The sequence below is a fragment of the Jatropha curcas genome, chromosome 4, assembly GCF_041381405.1.
Source record: "Jatropha curcas cultivar XTBG-Jc1 chromosome 4, XTBG_Jcur_1.0, whole genome shotgun sequence".
In the NCBI taxonomy this organism is placed as follows: domain Eukaryota; kingdom Viridiplantae; phylum Streptophyta; class Magnoliopsida; order Malpighiales; family Euphorbiaceae; genus Jatropha; species Jatropha curcas.
The window spans coordinates 17,113,817-17,136,870 of NC_143154.1; the positions used below are offsets into that span (position 1 = coordinate 17,113,817).

At 32.8% G+C, this 23,054-nt stretch overlaps 1 protein-coding gene across 2 annotated transcripts; it reads left to right on the top strand.

Moving 5' to 3' along the window:
* Window positions 1-3,571: 3,571 nt before the first annotated feature.
* On the top strand, window positions 3,572-17,496 carry ASP1 (aspartate aminotransferase 1). 2 transcript variants are annotated; one of them, XM_037636155.2, is made up of 10 exons: window positions 3,572-3,881; window positions 3,992-4,077; window positions 7,079-7,285; window positions 7,445-7,550; window positions 7,930-8,034; window positions 13,011-13,183; window positions 14,412-14,571; window positions 14,793-14,888; window positions 16,041-16,135; window positions 17,348-17,496. In XM_037636155.2, the coding sequence occupies exons 1-10, from the start codon at window positions 3,711-3,713 to the stop codon at window positions 17,364-17,366; spliced, it is 1,218 nt and encodes a 405-aa protein (XP_037492083.1). In that variant the 5' UTR covers window positions 3,572-3,710; the 3' UTR covers window positions 17,367-17,496. The 2 variants fall into 2 exon arrangements, with proteins under 2 accessions (XP_037492083.1, XP_012088182.1); XM_012232792.4 differs by lacking the exon at window positions 17,348-17,496 and adding an exon at window positions 16,243-16,681.
* The last annotated feature ends 5,558 nt before the right edge of the window (window positions 17,497-23,054 follow it).

Genomic DNA, 23,054 nt, shown 5'->3' on the forward strand with positions numbered 1-23,054 from the left:
CTTAAACAAAATGACTTAACATAGAAAATTTCCAGCATAAAAGTAACAGTGACCTTTGCTGTGTTTTTAAACTATAACTTGAGTCGTGGGTCTCAAAATTGAATGAAATCAGATTCATTAGAAAGCTAAGACAAAATTCTCCAAATGTTATTAAGGGACCACAGCCCAGATCAATCGGTAAGATAGCAAACAAAAGCTAGAAACACAGACCAACAGATCAAACCTGATTCAGCAGAACTAAGTCCAATGTTTATTGAATTCCTACTAAACCAAACACTCAAATTAAACCAATCTAGAACGAGAGAAGTCTAAAGACACAGGGAAACAACTTTTATGAAGAACTCAAAACCTAATCTTGTCATTATAGTGGTCAAAATGGGCACTCAATTCAGTGATGCATGTGGCCCGACACAACAGAGTCAGTTTGGGTGTTTCAGCCATAAGTTGAGCTATTTATCTCCAAATTGGACACAAGAGAATGGGTTGGAAAGCTAAGAGATAGATCTACAACTTTTATGAAGGACTCAGACACAAATAGAAACTATAAGGGATCGAAAAATGGTCCTTAATTTCACTCAATAACCCATTTTTCCCAAATTCAGCTTACTTTAACCATGAAAGGAACATGAACAACAAAGATCCAAGGTAGAAATGTCTACCACAACATAAATACTCATCAAACATTACCCAAGAGCATGTAATTGCAACCAAAATTCAACAAATCAATCATTTCATACAAAATCCCAAAATATCCACATAATAGCATAAAGGCACAAAATCAAAAATTTGAGTAAGGTAAGTGTGTTTATGAACACTAACCTTAAAAATAAGCTTTGGCAAGCTTAAATTAAAGTTTTCTAAGCTCTAACTTTGCCTTTACTCCATGGTAGAGGTTTCTTCAACCTTTGGCTCAAGTAGAGAATCTCCAAATTTCTTGAAATAATTCACCAAAAATCACTTCTCAAGCTTTAATCTCTAGGATTAATAACTTAAATCAAGTTGGGTGGAAAAGATTTGGTGGATTTAGTGAGTAGTGAGTGAAGAAAAAACAAAGAAGAGAAAAAGAGAGGAAGTTGGCTTTGGAAATAGAGGAGAAGAAGAAGAGAAAGTGGTTGCTCAATAATTGGAGTTGACTTATAAAGCAACTAAAGGGTAGTTTAGTCTTTTCCCATAATTGGATAGCTAAGATTAAGTCAAAAGTAATCTCATCTAATGGCTACAAATAAACTCCAATTAAATTCCTTCAAAATATTATTTATCTCCATAAAATTCTCAAATTTAATCCTTAAAAATAATTCCTCAAATTTCCTTACTTAATATAACACCATAATTCACTATCACTAATTATCTAAATTCTACAAAAATATTCATTACTTATTTTCTACCCATAAAAATCATGTATGCATACTCCAAAAATATTAAATAAAATATAAAACATAGATAGTAATTTTTCTGGACCAAAATAATACCGATTTTCGGACTGGTAGTACTATTCACAGACCAGTGGTACTATTCATAGACCGATAAATCACTATCTATCCATAGTTAATTATACTCAATATTTACCTCGGATCTAAATAAAATATTATGCTTCTCTCTGTAGCACTATTCATGACTCGATAAAATAATACCATATAAGATTCGAAAATTTTTGGGGCGTTACAATATAAATAATCCAACTCTCGCAGTTATTTTAGTGTTAGTCAAGTATGGATGGGAGAATTATCTACTCAAATATTTTTGTATAAATTTAAAATCTTTCATGGTGCTTATGAATGAACAAGTTCATATATTATGACAATGTGGTTTGTTGGTGCCATGGATGGGCCCGATTATGATTATTGATTATATTTACATGCTACGGGCCGGATACAATATTAGTATTTATTATACTGTTACCCTTGAATTTATATGGATCATGGCACTTGTATATTTTATTATGGAATATGGAGTTGGGCTTCATAAGATGTATGATTATAAAATATATGGGCCTTTAAAATGGTATTGATATATGAACAGGTGAAATTCTTAATTGGACTTCGTATTTGGGCTTTGTAATTCTTAGGCTTACTGTGGATCTTAGTGACTTTATGCTTACCTGGATCCTAGTACTGGTCTGGCCCATGGAAACGGATCGTAACATAGGGAAGAAGGATTTTAGGCCCCTAACCTGTGAGTGCTGCCCCTCCTGTTAAGGGAAAGAACAGATGCGCGAGCCGCTCGATTATATACGATCTTGGAATAAAGGGATTGAGAACAACTGCTTTGGCGGAGATTCCTTATTTCATTTCATTTAATATGAAAAAGAAGTGCCCAAGAGGGATGTTGTTGAATAGACGGATTCTTGACCTCCGGCTTCAGGGGAAGGACGAAGAAGAGCTTAGTTGACAGGTACGTACGTACGGGGTTCAGCAGCTGTCCCAAGAGGTGAAGCAGCGGACTTAGCGAGATTAGTCTGTTGCCAGAATTTTTCCGATCAAAGAGGGTTCGATTTACCAGGGTAAGGAGGCATCTCTCATTGAATCGGTCTTTTTCGCCACATAGGGGCTATGGGAGTCAAACCCAATTCTTCCGCGGCCCCTCCATAAATAACGAGAAAAGTTCTCTCTTATCTACGAGAATTTTTGTTCCATTCTTTGAAGTTATCAATATGGGAAGGTTCTAAATTAGCTAGAGGAAGCGCGCTATCTAATCACTAGTGTTGGTTTTAGAGCTTTCTCTGGTGAAAGAGTGACCCTGCCTAGTGCTGTTTTAAGAATCCCCTCGTTCTAGGAGTAGTAGTAGGCCGTTTGAGCTTAAGCTTCGTAGCATAAGAAACAAATACATGTTTTATGTCTCTCAAAGACATAAAACAAAGATTGCAAAAAAGGAAAAGGAAAAGGAAAAGGAAAAAGGAAAGGAAAAAAAGTGACAGTTGCAATTCTCAAAGGAAAAAAAAGAGTAAAATGGAGGACGATGAATTTTCCAGGTCAAGAAGTTGCACTTAATTGGGATGAGGAGGGAAAGTTACTTCACGTACGACTAGGTAAGTGGAGTTTTTAACTTCCCGGAAATTTGGCACTTCATGCCGACCAAACAAGTCCACAATCTTTATTTTTCGGGAATTACAATTTTCCTCATTACCTACACCAAACCATATGTTACCTAGATCGGGGCTAGAATTTACGTTCTTTATTGATTGTCTAACGCAGGATATAAAAGTCTTTTTTTTTCTTTTTTTTTTAGAATATATAGTCTTTTACCATTAACATTTATTTACATTTATTGGTTCGTAACAACTTTCTTTCTAAAACTATTTAAGGATAAGCAAATAGTTGTTGGGTGGTTTCTATGCAAAATGTTGGTAATAATTCGGATGATAATATTTAAATCACATCACAATTAAAAAAAAAAAAAAGGAAAAAAAAAACACAAATGTTGGGATAAAATTGTAATTGTAAATACAGAAGGAGATGGACAAAAGCAAACGCACGTCAGATTTGCATCAACAGGGGATGACAGCAACAGTTCACGCATTTCAAGGTTTCTGCTGCGTCAATCTCCAAATTGCATTTCTTGAAGCGGTCCCATCTCCACAACCATAAAACAGATTCGATGCTTCCGTCTTACTAATATTTATTTATTTATACTCTAATAAAATCATTTGCCTTGCCCCAACTGTCCTGCGAGATACACGCAGTTTCTACTAATTTGAAAAGGAAAAGAACCGAATGGCGTTTCAAAACGCGATCACCTGCCGGCTAATGCAGAAGCGGCTGATCGGAGCGAGATCAATGTCTTCGTGGTGGCGAAGCGTTGAGCCCGCCGCTAAAGACCCGATTCTGGGCGTAACCGAAGCTTTCCTTGCCGATCCCAGTCCCGACAAAGTCAACGTTGGAGTTGTCGGTTTCCTTTCTTTGACTTGAGTTCTTTTTATTTATTTTCGCTTGAACTGTTCTGAATCCTCTGTTGCTTGATTATGATCTTCTTTTGGCTGTTATTATTTCTTAAGGGTGCTTACAGGGACGACAACGGGAAACCAGTAGTTCTGGAATGCGTTAGAGAAGCGGAGCGGAGGATTGCTGGCCACTTAAACATGTGAGTCATTTCTTCTAAATTCATTTCATAATTATTATTGTTTCATTTTTCAAAAGAGAAGGAAAAAAAAAAAAAAGAAATTATTTGATAAAGTTCTATCTTTATCTATCTTTGGAATTATTAAGCTAAAGTGCTATTTAAAACAAAAAATTCTGAACCTTAAGATTGGCACCAAACAGTAAACACAGTTACGAATTTTCGAATTATCGCTCAATATTGGTCTTGATACTTCTTTAAATTGTCTAATTAAGCCCAATTTATTTGAATAAAAAAAACTTTCTCGATTTTTTTAAGGAAATAATTTTTTTTTTAAAAAATAATATTTAAGAAAAAAATGGAAGAAAAATTCTCGGGGGTCTGGTCACTTTTGCTTAAAAAATTAGCCATATTGATTTTAGAGAAAAAATCTATAAGTTTCAATCATATAATTTAAAAATGATTGAATAAAAATTGATGCAAATTTGGTTGAATCATTTACTTTAAAAATATAATTATATATATATATATATATATATATATATAGAGAGAGAGAGAGAGAGAGAGAGAGAGAGAGAGAGAGAGAGAGAGAGAGGGGTAATATAACTTGTCTTAATTGAAGCAAGTCATCAAGGATTTGCCCTTAAACTCATTAGAAGCGAGGATATTTAGTGTAATTAGGTGATTGGTAAAAATTAAAAGCTTATTTTGAGAAGTGGAATACATAAGTCGTAAGAAATTATTTAAAACAACTCTGTATAAACGGTCAAAATAATCCAACCCTACATAATCTCCTCTTCTATTAAATAGAAAGGGAAAAAAAAAAAGAATTATTTAAGAATCTGAATAGCAGAATTAGGCTAATGCCAATCATTTTGAGGTGGTGAAATCACTTCCATTGTGTTTGCTACTTTTCAGCAGTAAATGCAATGGCTGCTGAAGCTGATTTCACAAGTTGATAGAGAGCACGGAGTTTCATTTTTTTTTTTTTTTTGTCTTTTTAGCACAAGGTCTCTCGTTTCTTTTTGTCTTGGCAGGAATATTTTGACGTTTATGTATGAAAAGTCCATTTGATTTTAATCAATTTCTTGTTTCCAGTGTGTTTTTCATATTTTAACGGAGAGAGAAATTTTTGAGTTTTACCAAGTGATCTAATCACTCTAGATATCCTCATTTTTAATGAGGCCCACTTCGTTCTATTCAGATTGCTGGTAGTCCATCACAGCACGGAATATCAAATGCCAAAAAAATGAGAAAATTGTATTCTAGAAATTTTTTTTTTCATAAAATAATTCAATAGAAAATATTTTCTTGTGAAAAAAACAACTGTCATTGTTAAGAAAAATGACTTCCTCATTTTAAAAAAGAGTTATTTTCCAAGTGCTGGCAAACTCAGTATAATAATAATAATAAAAAGAAACATGTGATTAATCCACCTATTATTGGCAATCACCATTGATATCATCGATGTTCACTGACAACTATCACGGGTGGCATCATACACTATAAAATACAATTTTTATGTCTTTTATCTCATATTTAATCAAACAATAAATTAAATAAAATATGCAATTTCTAGACGTCTAAATATTTGTATAGTCTATTCTATAAATTAAAAAAAAAAAAAAGTTAATACCATTTAACAAATTTTCAATGTTACAATCAAATGATAGAAATTAAGTTCTTTGGAAAATATTTTCTAAGCAATTTTGCTTAGAAAATACTTTTCAGAGAAATTATTTTCTAAGCAATTTTGTTTTGTCCAAAGGCCATGGCAAGGGGATGATTTGAAGTGATGAAAATGGATTTTGTGAGGAGAAGAAGAATTAGAAGAAGAACAAAGCTTGATTATTCCCTCAAACTTGCTAGGGTTAATAGTACAAAACTGATTCTATATGGGGAAATGAATCCCCAATTACAGCCTTATGCCAGCATTAATTACAGCATAATATCAGCAGAATAATCACACAATCTCAACCCTAGTTACAATATTCTAACAGATGTCTAGTCATTCAAACTTGCTATGTCATGCTAAGAATGAATTGGATGTCTAGTCAGTTGGACTTGCAATGTCAGACTAAGACTAAATGAACCATGTGAAAATCATTATACCACTAGCATAGTAAGGCATTGTGACATAGGATGAGAGAATTGTGTGATTTTTAGGGGGAGACTGCAATTGGAATTTGGGTGTAAAAATAGGGTGTCTGTAGCTAGGTCTATGTAAAGAAGTACTGGAAAACTGAGTTGAATGGAAGAAACAGATCCATGCAGCTGACCCCAACTAGCTTGGGGTATTTACTTAATTGTTGTCGTTGTTTCTTGGTGTATTTACTTAATTGTTGTCGTTTTTTCTTGGAGAATTTACTTAATTGGCCTTGCTAAAATTAATAAGCTAAATGAAATTGGGATTAATCTGGCATGAACTACTGATTAATTATAATCTTGTGTATTAGTTTGAAGTGTTGAAAATATCAAAGTTATTACTGAAAATGATAAACTTGTGTTACTTTAAAGTCACTATACAAGTCAGTGAAAATTTACAGTTATAAACTATTGACTATTCAATCAAACTGAAGGGGGAATTGCTTCTACCCTGAACATTTTTCATGAGTTGACTGCTTTCTAGATCATGATTCTTGAGCCCGTCACCTTGAAGCTGTATTCCAAAAACACCATAATAACTGTTGAGCGAAATGCCTCTTTGAATAAAAGCTCCTAGGAAGAGGTGATGTATATGTGTAATTTGCACCTGTCGCAACACAAATCAACATGTAATTATCAAACTTATGTTACGGTGAAGTTTCACGAAATCTCTAGAGAGCACCTGCCCTGGAACTCATTTTGGATTCTATTGGAGCTGCATTTTCCTTTACGACTTTTGGGGGGTGCCTGAGCACTTGTTTTTTGTTTTGGGTATACGCATTTGATTTCATGTTATAATAGTAATGTGTTCAATTGATTTATGGTTTGCAATTTTCTGATGCATTGTTTGAATGATGAATTATTTTGTGTTCCCGGGCAGGGAGTATCTTCCAATGGGAGGAAGTATGAAGATGGTGGAAGAAACATTGAAGCTCGCCTATGGAGAGAATTCTGGGTACATTAAAGATAAAAGGATAGCAGCAGTGCAGTCCCTTTCTGGTACTGGTGCATGCCGACTTTTTGCAGATTTTCAGAAGCGTTTTCGTCCTGATTCTCAAATCTATATACCAGTCCCAACATGGGCTAAGTGAGTATTGCTTGGTTGATAATCCTTTTAAGTTCTATGATAATTGTTCTATTATAGTTATTCTTATTACTATCCATCATGATGTTGGAATAGAAATGGTCATAGTATTGGAAATTGCTTCTCTCATTTACATGAGTTTCTAATATTAGATTTTAACAGTCACCATAATATCTGGAGAGATGCCCAGGTCCCTCAAAAGACCTATCATTACTATCATCCAGAGTCCAGGGGCTTAAATTTTGCAGCATTGATGGATGACATTAAGGTATTAAGCTACACTCTAATGTCTGTTTGGCATTGCATTTAGGCTGCTTTTTGAGAAACTGCTCTTGCAGTATCTAGAGTGGTCAACCAAAGTTAGAAAAAGCTAGTTTTTCTGTTTTCTAATCCATGATTTGCAAAATCAATGAAGAAAAGTTCTTTAAAAAATTAAAAAAAAAAAAGTTAAAAATGCAATTTTTAAAAGTAGCCTTCATATTCAATCCCAAATGGAACTTTATCTTCTGATAGGATTATATTGTTTAAGTGTTTAAATTTCCTTAGTCTCTATTGTTTCTACTTGAAGGTTTAAACTCTTCTCTTTTTTTCTGTTTCCCATTCTGTTTTTTTTTCCCTATGTTTTGAATATAGATGTCTTACTGCAGAATGCTCCCAATGGCTCATTCTTTCTACTTCATGCATGTGCTCATAATCCTACCGGTGTTGATCCGTCGGAGGAACAATGGAGAGAAATATCTCACTTGTTTAAGGTAAACACTTTCTTGCCTTGGTGTTTTTGTTGTGTATATTAACTACTTCATGATATGGGCATCAAGAAAAAAATTTGTGGAAATTGCTTTCATGTAATTATAGTTTTGATAAACTGTATTTTGTTGTGAGATTTCTTACTTTAGAAAGGCATCATTATCATTTAGGACAATAAAAGATTTATTTGGAAAAATAATATAATATTATTTAACATTTAGTGTCGTCAACCTTTACAATTTTTTCCTTTAGGAGCCTATCTCTTATTTGTGTGGGTCCCGTATATGTATGGCATAACCCAAGAGGGGGGTGAATTGAGTTTTCTAAAAACAGATATAAATTTTAGAATTTTAAAACAAAATATAGAATTTTAAGTGCAGCGGAAAAACAAAGAACTTGTGAGAATAGAATATGAATTAGAATTTCCTCGCAGTGTTCTATTTATAAAGAATAGAAAGACTATGCAAAGTGCAGCTATTAATTAGAACTGCTTCACAATGTCTTATTCAATATAAGAATTTTTTTATGACGCAAAGCTATTGTATTTAGAACTTCCTCATAAAGTTTAGAAAATCATATAAGACTGTGAGAGACAGTTATTGAAATTAGAACTGCTTCACAGAGCCTTAACCAGGTTTAGAAAACATATTAGAAACCCAAGTAGTGAAATATACTGTAAATAGAATAACTGTTTAAAACTTGGTATATTCACTTATCAGAATTCCAGAGTTCTAATATTCAGAGAAGATAAGACTTATTCCAGTTTTAGAACATCAAAACATTTACAACTTTAGCATTTCTAAAATATAAACAGAAGTGTAAGTAAAGCAGTATCAAGCAAAACTTCAGAAATTAGAAAAGATCAATACAGTGATTTATAGTGGTTCGGCACTAACTCGCTTACATCCACTTCCCAAGACTCATCTCGAGATCCTCAACTATGTTATCTCTTTTCAAGGGTAAGAGATAAACCAACAGTACAGGGCAATAGATCAACACATAGATCTACCCTTTATCCCACTAGATTTTCCAAAGGTTCTAGTAAACCTCAACCCTTTCTGTTTTTGGCAGTGTACAGAAACTCAATTCAAGACATTAGAATCTCACACAAGGAGAAGGTCGCTTAATAACCTCTTTCACAATAGCTTCTCACCTAAGCTATTACACAAATATTTATCAAATAAAAACCTGTCTACTATAGATTACAGAATCTAAATAGACAGAAAGAAATGCATATATAAGCGCAGGAAAAACAGTTTATCAGATTAGAAAATCGTTTAGAACACAGAACTGTTTTTCAAAAGTAGTTATAAAAATTCTTTTCTCCTTAAAGATAAAAACGTGAAGTGCAAAGATGAAAAGAAAAATGTGGGGTAGAGAGTAAGTTTTGAGAGATAAAGATGTGATCAATGAGAGAATCTCTTAAAACGAAAACTCTTACTTCCTCACGTTCAAAGAGTGAAGAATTCCTTTATATAGAGAGCTATGAAACTCTCATTTTTGGAAAGAGAATATTTCATTTTGAAATCAGAATATCTTCTTTCCTTATTTATTTAGAAGATACGAAAATCTTAGTTACCAAAAGTTTATCTTATTCTTTTGGTAAGAGAATAAAATACGATTTTACTTTCCTTTAAACAAAAAGATTTTCGGCAGTATTATTTGGAAAATATTTTTCGAATAAGATACTACTTACTAAAAACGAAAAGATACAATCTACATTCGTTTTAGGTAAGAGTATAAGGTGAAATTCTTTAGATCTTCAAAAGATATTTTCGAAAAGTAAAGTGTATGATTTATTATCAAAAACATTAGAGACGTAATCTCTTTAGTTTTAGGAAATTAAATCATTTTGATTTTTAAAGCATATTTTCGAAAAATATTTTTGATGAGAGAAAAATTAATTTATGTGCTTATAGATGAATTTTCTCTCTATCCTACAGTGTATCCTAAATAAAAACCTAAGCACTAAGGTTTTCGGATATCTTCACACAATGTAGGACTTGCCTTGTACGTTTTCTTTCCATAAGAAATTCTGCATAAAATAATATTAGCACAAATAACATAATTTAAATTTATTTGTTTTGTTTTAATCATCAAAATCCCGAAATTAAATTTTGACCCTTGAGCCGACAATTTGCTGCTGTTTAGCATACCTTGTAGATTTTGTCTGCAGAATGATCGTTGAGCCTCTTAAAATTCTAGGAACAGGTGCAAGTGTAGTAATTTTGGATTTTGACATCTCGAGTCATACAAACTATACTGATGGCATGAATGAATCATAGAAAGGTGTAAAAGATGTTAGCCACATTAAAAGCCAAGTATGCTACTTTTGAGTTGGCAAAACCAGCTCCATTTGTCTTATGTAGTAAGGCTGTTCAAAATGGGTTGTCCGGTTTTGAATCAACTTCCATTTGTATCAAAATGAAAAATTTTTAAGTTTGTGCATATGTTCACAAAGATAAATAAAATAAAGCTATTCAAAATTGGGTGCTAATGCAACCAGATTTGAGAAATATAATTCATTAATAATGAAATCAAGTATTACAAATACTCAATGAGACCAGATATAGAACTTATTATCATAATTAATAGAAAGTTCGCTGATCCTTCAACAACAAAAGAATTATCTATATTCTTTTGAATAATAAAACTAAAACTAAGAGAAACAATATTGGATTTTTCCGTTTGAAGATTACCTTGACCGATATAAATCTTCATTGTAGCAACTGATCCTTCAATTGATTTGGACGACAAAATAACTTCTTTGGATCTTCTATGCTTAGATTGCTTTTCCAAAAACTTATTGCGTATGACGTACACGGATGGGTTTTAGCCACTATGCGTTAATAGCATCAATGGAGGAACAGACCTCACTATCAGACTCCATTTATCAAAGATACACATCTGTAAAACAAAATCTAAATCTTCCAACCAAATAAAATCAAATATCATACTTCTTAAGCACATACCTTCACAAAGAAGAAACTAAACCCTCACGGAAGAAGGGATAAAAGAATTCCAATTATGGAGATAAAGCAACAATAACAAAAAAAGAAAGAAAAAACAGATCTATTAAAAGAAAATAGATCTGAGTTTATTAAAAACGAATAAAAGATTAGGAGCGAGAAGAAAAAAGAAAAGTAAGGGGCTACTGTTGATTAACAACGGCAGCCCAAACAAAAGCTAGGGTTGGATATACCAGAGAGAAAAGAGAATGCAACCAGATTTGAACAGTCCTAGTATGTTAATATAGATACAATCAGAATCCAAATAAATAAAGAGATCGAATCACACAACACGATCAAAACATTGAACTAGTAAGAAATAAAGTGTGAATGTTCAATTGGTCAATTGTAGTAAACTTTGAATAGCTAATAGAAATAAAGTCTGATTGTTATGAAAAGTAAACATTCTAAGCCTTGCAATTCCCTTTCAATGAAAGATGGTTATGCCTTAACTACTGACTAATGCACCTCTTCCAGCAACAATACTGGAAGTTGGCAAGTCCATCCATTGGCAATGAAATCCAAAATTAATTATCAGACTCTGTATTGGGGAAGGTCATATTCCTAATAAAAACAACTCAAAGTTGTTGGCCTTATTATGTGCACCCAAGAGAGTGGTGAATTGGGTGTTTTTTGTATTTCTGCAAGTCTGAACACAAATTAGCTCAAAAATTGTCAGTGTTGCTCAGCTCAGAGAAATAGTTTTGAATGGAATAGAACAACTCAAAAACAGAGTATATGAAGTTAATTCTCAAAAACTAGCATAAGTTAATCAATCCATATAAATGAAGAATTTTTATCAGTGACCAAACATTAAACAATCATATCTCATAGTTAAAAGACAAAATTAATTGATTAAGGTGGAAGTAATGCCACAACCATAACTCATGCAGAATATGTACAAAGATTGTACGAAACTAAATAAATTAGACTATTATGCTCAGTAGTCAAATTTCAATCAAGCAACCTTGTTTAAGTGAAAAACAATAAAATTTAAGTCATTCCAGCATTAAATTGATTCCATAAATAGTTAAGTTATGTAGTGCAGTCTATAGGTTGAAGCACGAAGTAAAGAGATAGGGGATGAGGAGCACAATTGTGTTTGGTAACCTTTACTACATCCACTCTCTGAAGACCTACCTTGAGTTTTTCTCTCCACTGGTAGACGTTTTTCGTAGGCAAGTATTAAGTGTATATTGACTTCAGTGTCTAACCCTGTACTATAACTTAAAGAGAGTTATATATGACTCCTAAGTCCCATGCTTACCAGGACACTTGAACCCTTCCATTTGAGTTACTAGGGCCGTAGGGCGCGTAAAGCTGTTGACTAGACTTATCCCTTATTCTGAACCTTAAAGCTTTCCATTAGGTTCATCAACAGCGCAACAATCTTTAACAGTTTACGGTTTCTCTCTTTAAAAAACTCATATTACAATAATCAAGAGACAGGATGAACCCCTTGTTGCTCTCTTTAGTTTTACTCAAATTGCTGAAAGCGAGAATGGTTGCTTTGACTTGTTTTCTTAGGCAATTTTGAAAAGTTATTCTTATTTTATTTGTTTTATATGTACACAACTTAAAATTTCAGGATCTCATCTTTTAATGTTTACTTTCTAGTGCTTCTGTAATAAACAATTCATAAGGAAATTATTTAGGTTTGGCTTGTTCCTAAAAAATAATTTATCTTTGGAAAATATTCTACAAGCAAAATGTTGTCCTTAAAAAATATTTTCCAAATAACTCATTTCCTGTTGTTTAGTTGTAATATTGAAAATTAGTTAAAGATTTCAAAATTTTAACTTGAACATTTAAAATATTTATAATTATGGAGATTCGCATTCTAAAATTTTATTGTTAAATATGAGAAAAAAAGCATAAACAATGATAGATTGTGATAGTCGCCGGTTAGATGATGTCATTTCTAATGCATGTCCCACCTCTCATCATTATGTTTCACATGATGTCATTTTCAGGTTAAAAATCATTTTGCCTTCTTTGATATGGCATATCAAGGCTTTGCTAGTGGTGATCCAGAGAGAGATGCAAAGTCTATCAGGATTTTTCTTGATGATGGTCATCATATTGGTATTGCCCAATCATATGCAAAAAATATGGGGCTCTATGGCCAGAGAGTAGGATGCCTAAGGTATTGTTTTTAATTTCTGGATATACATCATGCACAAATTTTGTTTATCATCATTGTATGCCTGTTTATCTTTTCCTTATCCTCTTTCTTCGGTAGCAATCCCATGAAAATTCGTAAAATCACCAATAAAGAAAATTAAACACACTACATATTAACAGAATACAAGATGATTGCATAAGAACTACTTACACCACCAACTTCTTTCAAAATTATCATGAGTAGTTCCTTTTAATAGAGGATCTTTTACTATGACTAATATGACAAATGTACATCACCTATAAAAATGATATGCTGGTGGCTAAATTATGAATAATGTGTTCCTAGATTCCCTGAAATACCATGAGATATTCAAACTTCGAAACTAACAAGAAATCCAGTTTTCGGTGCCATTTTATATACTTTATATAGGATTCAGAAGGGAAAAATAAGCTTTTGCTTGTTAGCTTTCTGTGTTTTTAAGGAAGTGCACACCTATTGCTGTTGATCAAATTTTCGGTTTCCACGTCAAACACTTATTTCATGTTAATGCAAGATGATGTTTGTCTTTTAAAAGACGGTTTCATACTGTTAGTTGCTTGGTTTCTAACCAATAAAAGAAGAGGCATCAAGTGTTCAAAATAATTACAAGCGCCATATCTGTGAGAGTAGGACAATCACTAATGGTAATAGAGAACCTGAAATTTTCAATTTTCAATTTTTTCCATAATAATAATAAAAAAAAATCTTGAAGCCAGTACATCCTTAAGCATCTAATGAATTGAAACTTCTGAAAATAGGCATTTGATTATTGTGCATTGTTGACTGCAAGAACAAAACAAGCTATAGAAAAAGCATCACCAGGCAGTAGCCATAAGACTTGTGCAGGAAACCCCATTACCAGTATTATATATGAGATATTCGTGCCAGTTTTGTCAGGAATCCAGATTGTTGATGATTTGATTTCTTCATAGTTATTTTAAAATTTCGTATGAGGGAGATGTAAAAAGTAGTGAACTATATCTGCTTGCAAGTCTATATATGGTATTTTGGGCACTTTCAGATACATGGATTTGTCAGAAAATTAAGGGATCTGTAAAAATGTCGACCAGATAGGTTTTTTGCATTTAGATTTGTTCATCACTTTGTCAAATAATGGTATGGCCAGGAGTGGCATGAAGATAAGGTAATAAAATTTAATGATGCAAGAAGGATGTTCATAACTTCTAACATTGTTTCATATCTGTTACAGTGTGGTTTGTGAAGATGAAAAACAAGCTGTGGCTGTAAAAAGTCAGCTACAGCAACTAGCAAGACCCATGTATAGCAATCCACCTGTTCATGGTGCACTTATAGTTTCAACCATCTTAGGAGATCCAGACTTGAAGAAATTATGGCTTAAGGAAGTGAAGGTACATAGTTACCGTCAATGTATTCCACAGCATAGCTGGTTTCAGTTTCTTTTATGCATAACTGTTTAAAAAAATAAGATCATATTCTTTTCCTACTATGTATGAACATACTTGAAAGAGAATCAACTTGCCCTACCCTTCATAGATCACCCAAATTGTCATTTTTTTAAATTGTTTTCCTTATCAATGGAACCTGACCATTTCCTTGTTATTCTCATTAGACAATGGCTGATCGTATCATTGGCATGCGAATGGCTCTACGAGAAAACCTTGAAAAGTTGGGGTCACCTTTGTCATGGAAGCACATCACCAATCAGGTATACTAGGTTGCTAAATTTTTCATTTGCCAATTATAGGCCGAAGACATAAATATGCTCTTGAACTTTTATAAAAAAACCTTATGGTATCCTAAAGTTTGCGAATGACCGATTATGCATGTGAAATTGTAAAAATTGATAACTATATACGCTCTACAGAACAATCCTAAAACAACTAAAAAGCGTGTATTCACTCGACGCCGTTTTTCTTTTCCTCTTCCTTCGTCCCCTTCTCTCTCTTGTTCCTCTGTCTCTCTAGCGAACTTCATCTTTTCTAGTTTGAGTGACTTTCCGGCCATTCCTCTGGCCAGTTCCTCCATTGTTTCGTGTTTCAAATGTTCGGTTTTAATAGAAGAATCTATTACCAGTTTCTTTGAAAATGAAAGAAATTTCGTGCCCAGATTGAAGTTAGCATTCTCGGTTTTAATCTCCTCTCTTGATGTAGTTTTTTCTTTTTGTGTAACTGTAATTAGAAGAGGCTTCTTTCCTCCTATGATTTTTTCTTTTTTGTTCTTTCAGAAAGTATATAAAATAGTGTTCTGCAATCAAGGTATAGTTTTGTAGCTTTTGATTTTACAATTTATTTTTTAAGTGGGAACTTGCAGATTTAGATAAATTTCTCAGTCTTACATCATTTTTCATATCAAGATTATATGGATAATAAACCAGCTAGCATTTTATTTGCATTCATTTATTAATTTGAAATTAAAGGCAAGCCCATGTGAATAATTTGAAAGATTTGATGAAGGGAATATTGGGAAAGGAAATAATTTAGTTTGCAGAGAAAGAGAGAGAACACGCTGAAGAAATGGTAGTGGGTAGTTTGGAGAAGGAGAGCGTGGAAAGTACGAAAATGTCCACCTTAATTTTGTTATCTACCACATTTTTTATAGTTAAATGCCACATAAGCCTTCCTTTTTTTATGCTTCACGCTTTTTAGGCAAGTGATTTTCACGAAGTGTTTAAAAATAACGAAATTGACAACTTCAGATGCATAATCGCTTATTCGCAGAGTTTGGGGTGTCATAGGGTTTTTTATACAAATTCAGGAGCATATTTACGTATTTGGCCGCCAATAATATATCATAAATCCTTTTATTATGCATGTATCTTTTGTTGTAACTTACCAATCATTTTATGTCTTGCCAATAGATCGGCATGTTTTGCTATAGTGGTATGACACCCGAACAAGTTGATCGTTTGACAAAAGAATTTCATATTTATATGACCCGTAATGGTCGAATCAGGTAATATGCTATGTAAATTATTTTGGTCTGTCTCTGTACAAACACCTGCATGTTTATGTGTCCATGTGAACTTTGAGTTTTGCTAATTTTGCTGACAACATATGCAGTATGGCTGGCATTACTACGGGGAATGTGGGATATTTGGCGAACGCTATCCATAAGGTCACAAAATCTGCTTAGACTCATTTGCAGGGTATACATTATAAGGCTTTAGGTCATAGGTCATAGGGAGACACAATATGATTTTTTCCCTCCTCTTTAATGGCCGAGGAAAGGGCAATAAGGTGGTCTTTTTTTTTATGTTCATAATTTCCGATTCCACCATTTCCTTGAAGTGCTTTACAATTTTTGGGCAGTTGAGGGATGCGGTGTCGATTGGAGTCATACTCAGGCTTGTCTGTCTTTCGATAAATAAGTTGGCTGAACAATTTTGTTACTATCTCATGAGGAAACAATCTCTCCTTTCGTTTTCTTTGTCCTGAAGCAAAATGATTGTGACAGTTTAATGAATAAGTTACGTGTTTTACCTAAACTTTTACAGTTTGACATTGGACAGCTTGGAACTCAAATTTGGGTTTGTAAATGTTAGAATGGGTATACATTTTGGTGAAGAAGTAGGGTTTTACATGTGAATAGGTTAGAGAGGCAAGAGAAAACAAAAGGGGTTGTTTTGAGGCTGTTTGTTGAGAAATCAAAGGACTATGCCCTCTTCATTTGTGGGAGAAATAGTAGACTTCAGAACATTTTCACATGGAGTTTTTATGGAAAATGCGTTTAAATTTGTTTGTTTCTTTCCTATATCTTCTAAGAAATACGATTTTCCAATTTTATAAAGGAATGTTCTATTTTTTAGTTCTCCTTTTCATTTTCAAATTTGTAAGTGATATTGTTTTCTTTTTCATTTTCGATACACGGGGTTTTCTATATTATTTTTTTCATTAAATAGTAAGAGTACTGTATATTATATTATTTTGAGTAATTTGTATTCGAGTATGAAATGACTCTTGACTTTTAGTTTTCAAATCAAATTTAGTTTAAAATAGGAAAATTTAAATAAATTCATTGTATTTATTTTTGGAAAAGGCTCATTTTAGCCCTTGAACTTAGACCAAAAAATTCAAATAACTTATAAATCAGCTTTTGGCTAAAAAATCTCCAGAACTTGGCATGTTATTGTCAATTTACTCATCTTTTTACATGGTCAACGTGCAGGAATACATATATCAAATAAATTGATTGAATTGAATTTTGTTATTAACTTTAATGAAGTTGGCTATCAAAGGGTCACTGAACTGGCATTTGCATGGGAAAGATACAGCAAAGTTTCCACTCCAAAGATAAGGTTTTCAGTGCAATTTATGTAATCATCCGTCATTTGCAATTTTATTCAAATCAATTTGGAAAAAAAAAATGTCAGAGTGGTCGATTGCAATTTATGAATATTTTGAGAATCAACCCACAACATGATTATCGCCTTCAAGGTATGACATCAGTTAACTGGGAAACTTTTTCTTCATTGTGGTTGATTTTTACACAAAATTCATCATTGTGTCTAAGTTTTCGTCCTGTTAAGCAGCTTTAACCTTTTTAGTCTTTGAACAACTACTCATTTTCTTACTCTCTATCTTGCTTTTTCTTCACAAACGCACTGCATATGATAGCAACTAGGAGTTTGGGTTTTAGTTCGGGGTTTTCGGTTTATAGCTGTCACTGTTAGCATTCCTAATTAAAAACTATATTTAGCTCAGTATTTACTTTTTGTTAACTGCGTGTGCTCACCCACCCGTCTAATAAAAAAATATGGGCAAATTGACAATAAAATGTCAAATTATGGGTTATTTAAGTTCTTGATACAAGTTGAGGGGGCAAAATGAGCCTTTTTTTCTTTATTTTTTACTAGTTGGAATTGAATTAAATTTAGAGAAGAATTGAAAATCCTTTTACCAGATTTAAACCTTTGTTCTAAGTCAAATTTAACTTAAAATAAAAAAATTTAAATAAATTCATTGTATGTATTTTTTTACTAATAGGAATTGAATTAAATTTAGAGAAAAATTGAAAATCCTTTTACCAGATTTAAATATTTGAATATGAAAAGAAACCATTTGAACTAAATCCATATGATTTGAACCAAAACAAAATACAATGCAATTACATAAAAAGAGATAAATTCAAGAAAAAAAAAAAAAATTTCCCTGTAAATTGAAAGTCATGCTTTGCAATTTTCACAATCTTTCATCAATTTGAAGTACGAGGAGAAACAAAATTTTATAGCCGCACTTAATTGGTTGATACTGATTATAACTTACAATTACTTGTGAAATTTTTAATCTTGAAAATATATCCTTCTACTAATAATTGCTTATACCTACGAACTTGAGTTTTCCTAATCGATACATGTATCAAATTATACCTGTAATAATATGAAAGAAGTTAGAATGATACGAATATGTATAGATGTTTTCGGTTAACATTCAAATAAAAACAAATACATGATTTGCAATGACCTTTTCATCTATAAGCACCTATAAGTATAAAATTTATTCCTGAAAATTAAGAAACAAAATATAAAAATACAAATTTTATTTATGATAAATAAGTGGATACAATTTCTAGTGTGAACTATTCTATTATAAATAAGATTATCCTTTGATTCTTCTCTTGTTGTTGCCAACACGATTGAAGGGTCGAAACGACTTAATCTTGAATACGATTCAACGGTCGGAAAGACTTAAAGTTGAATTAGTGTAGAACGAACTTTGAAAAATTTAAGAGTCGAAGAGACTTAATCTTGAATACTATTCAATGGTCGATAAGACTTGATGTTAAATTTGATGTAGAATGAACTTTAGACACAATTCAAGAGTCGAATAGACTTGATCTTGAATTGAAGTTGAAACAATTTTGATTCTTTAGACTTGGAAGATACTTTTTGTAGTTTTGAGTTTGACAGAGATTTAAAGGTGTTTTTCTCTCCGTATGTGTGTGTCCTTGTATGTAAAGAGAGACCTCTTATATATAAACATTTAAGGAAGTTCTCTTGCCAAATACGTAATTTGATTGGTCCACTTGGCAAGCTTTCTTTGATTGCTTCTGCATCATTTAGCTTATGTGGACGTCTGAATTATTCGGCAAGATTTAATTTAATTGGTCCACTTGGCCAATTTTTATTAGATTTTACTACATTATTTATTTATGCAGTAAATAATATTTATCCAATAATTTTATTTTAATAACCATTTAAATATTTTGGTTGTTTCTAGAAATAAATTATTTAATTTAACTAACCAATAATTTAATTGACTAATTAAATAATAAGTTAATAATTAAATTAACTTAATAAAATTTTGGTGTTTATATATTTCCCACTGAGACTTGTTTATTAACTTGTTTGAATGGATCTCAGAAATTTGAAGAAGACAATTTCTTTTCAATTTAACCCATGCCTCCCTTTTTTCTATAGCATGAATTTCAATATGCTATAAATTTGATGCTTACATGCTTCAACATACATGACCAATAATCCAACGGTTTAGCCTATTAACATAATGATAAGCCAACATAAATTGACTTCATATATCAATATTAATTGCATAGTCAGGCCCTCATTTTGGTTTTTTTTTTTTTTTTTTTTTTTTTTTTTCCTTTTACATAGCTTGATGATGTCGTTCTTTTCTTTTGCATCAAACCATGGCTTGCAATTAATCTGGGCCAATGAATTACTTGTGCATGATACTGACTTCGTTTAAGCTTAATTGAATTTTCTTTTTTTTTTTTTTTTCTTTTTCTTTTGAAAATTCTTAATTGATGACCATGAATAGTAACCCTACATCCTTGCATGATTTAATTGATGATCAACAACTATCGAATTTAATTTGGCTTGAACATGTTGATCACATGATTTGACCTGATTTGATCTTTTCTAAATTTATATGAATTATTTTCACCATGGACCTGTCATAATTGATTTTTTTTTAACAAGTCTTCTTTTGATTCTTTTTCTTTCTTTTTTCTTTTTTTTTTTTTTAGCTAGTCAGTTGCTTTAGAGACTTCATCAGATGGTTGGCATAATTGATCTTTCTGCTTCACATAAAATTCCATATATGAAAATTTTGAGCGATGACGAAGAAGATTCAAATCCTGGAATGGTCTTCACTTTTCAAAGATCTGCTGATGAATATCTCAATAGACCCTCCTCACCTTATGGATTGAACTATCGAACGTGCATGTAAATTCTAAATTTCACGTGAAGTAGTTAAGCGCATCCAATTTCGTTTGCTGCAATCTTCACTTCACTTGCTTCAAACTCCACCAAATAATCTCCATTTTTTGAGAAGTCGCATCCATAACAATGAAGTTTTTTGGCATCCTACTTTCAAATTTATTGGTGAATTTTTCTTCGTCAAACGCTATTGGGAGTGGCTTGAAGATGTGTTAGCAAGTAATAAGCAACTACTTTTGAAAGTCAAAGTGTATCATGCTTTGTTCACATCACTCGTCACTTATGATCCCCCAACGTCATTCATCTTTTCTGTGAACATTGGAGTGCTTCAACAAATACTCTTTTCCTCCCAGCTGGAGAAGAGTCGATTTCTCTTTGGCTTCCAATCCATGGCTCATTATATGATGAGATGATCCCTTCAGCTGCAGATCTTACTAGAGTCTACAGAGGTGGAACTCCCTTCTTACCACGAATCTGCAAATACTGATTTTATGCATATTAGAAAAATATCAAACAGGTTGATAACCACTTCCAGTTGAATGTACGCAACTGGGTGAACTTTTTGTTCCACGATCATGCTAAATATTTTGAGCCTCCTAAAAAAAAGACTACGGAAAAAGAACTGCCCCTTCAAAGAAAAATTTCAATTCTTCAGTTGTTATTGGCAACAAATTATCATGAGATGCAAATTGGCAAAAGCCTTTTGAAATCCTAAACATAGAAGGTGATCTACAGGAAGAAGTTACTTGGTTGCTTTGATTTTTTATTAGCTATGGAAGTTTGTACTTTTATATGATCATGTGAATCTTGTTCGTTCGAGCACCTTCAAAGTTGCAAGCATCAAGAGGAACACTTCATCAATTTTCGTTCAAGCTTCTTGCTCAATCTTGAATTTTTGAGCACCTGTACTTTAGTAAAATACTAAGCTGCCTACGTACCTTCTTTTGGAAGGATCAAGTCATAACGTAGTTCAACTAAACCTTTTTTTTTTTTTTTTTGAGATTTTTTATGACTGAACTTAGTGTAATACTAAGCTAGTTACATACTTTCTTTTGGAAGGATCAAGTCATAATGTAGTTCAACTGCAATATTTTTTTTTTGTTTTTTTTATTAGCAGTTCATAGTTTTAGCTCGTGCGGGCTAGGAGCGCTGTCGAGCTTCTAGGCATAGTATCTTTTCAAAAACTTGCCGTTGATTGTCCCGATTTGCTCTCCATCTTGTATCTTGTATCCTCCATTTGAATAGCCTTCTTGAACTACATATAGTCCGTCCTAGTTTGAGAGGAACTTATTGCCCACACATCGTGACATGATTATTGGTCTTCTTACTGCTAGAACCAGATTGCCAACTTGAAAAGAGCGAATTTGCACCTTCTTGTTAAAAACTTTGCACATTTGTGCTTGATAACACTCCAAATGTGGTTGTGCTTCAAGTCATTTTTCATCCAGTGCTTTTGACACTTATAGGCAAAGCCGAGCATTGTCTTCATTAGAGAGACCTTCTTGAAGGCAATTCTTAAGGATGAAATTTGTTGTTTGAGAGGAAGAACAACTTCTACACCATAAACAAGCAAATATGGAGTTGCTTAAGTTGATGTTCTGTATGTAGTTCGATAAGCACATAATGTTTCCCCCAATCTTTCATGCTAATCCTTTTTTAACTGATTGACTATCTTCTTAAGAAGTTTTCCTAAAGTCTTTTTGAACGTTTCTGCAAGCTCGTTTGCTAGTGCATTGTACATGGACGAATTATATTGATTAAATTTGAATTGCTCACATAACTTGTCCATGGCTTTATTGTAGAACTCCCTTTCATTATTAGTTACGATGTATTGAGGCACGCTAAAACGATAAATGATGTTCATTCTAATAAAGCTCACTACAGTCTCCTTGATTTCTTTGTATGAAGTAACTTCAGCCCATTTCGAGAAGTAATCAGTAGCAGCAAGAATGTATAGGTGGCCACTTGAACTTTTTGGAAATAGTCCTACAACATCTAATCCCCAAGCTTTGAAAGGCCATGATGCTACTGTTGGGTGAAGTGGTTCATGCGGTTGATGAATTAAGTTTGCATGTAATTGACTCTCTTGACATTTTTTTGCATAATTCATGCAATTGGTTACCATTGTAGGCCAATAGTACCCCATCCTTTTAATTTCAAATTGCAACTTTGGCCCAGATTGATGTGCACCACAAACACCTGAATGTGCTTCTTCCAAAGCTTTGGTAGCTTCTTCCTCTATAAGGCAGCTTAGGAAGACTCCATCAAAAGAGCGACGATAAAGCGTACCTTTAAAATTTATGAAGCGAGAAGCCCATCTCTTATTTTAGCTTTCTCTTATGTCCACCTCTTCGAGCTTGACATCCAACATTGGTGGTACTACCCATCTCTTGCATATTGTCATTTTTGCTTCTACATCTAGTAATGCTAGAGTTGACGCCAAATTTGCTAAAGCATCAGCTTGGCGATTTTTCTTTTGCAGTACATGCTCGATGAAAGTATTATCAAATTGAGAGAGAAGCTTTGTAGAATAGTTGAAGTAAGGCAACAACTCGAGCTTTCTTACCTCATACAAGGAGAGTACTTGATTGATAACTAACTTCGAATCTCCAAATATTCTCAAGTTAGATATCTCTATGTCAATCGCCATTTATAAGCCAAGTATCAAAGCTTGATATTTTGCAACATTATTTGAGC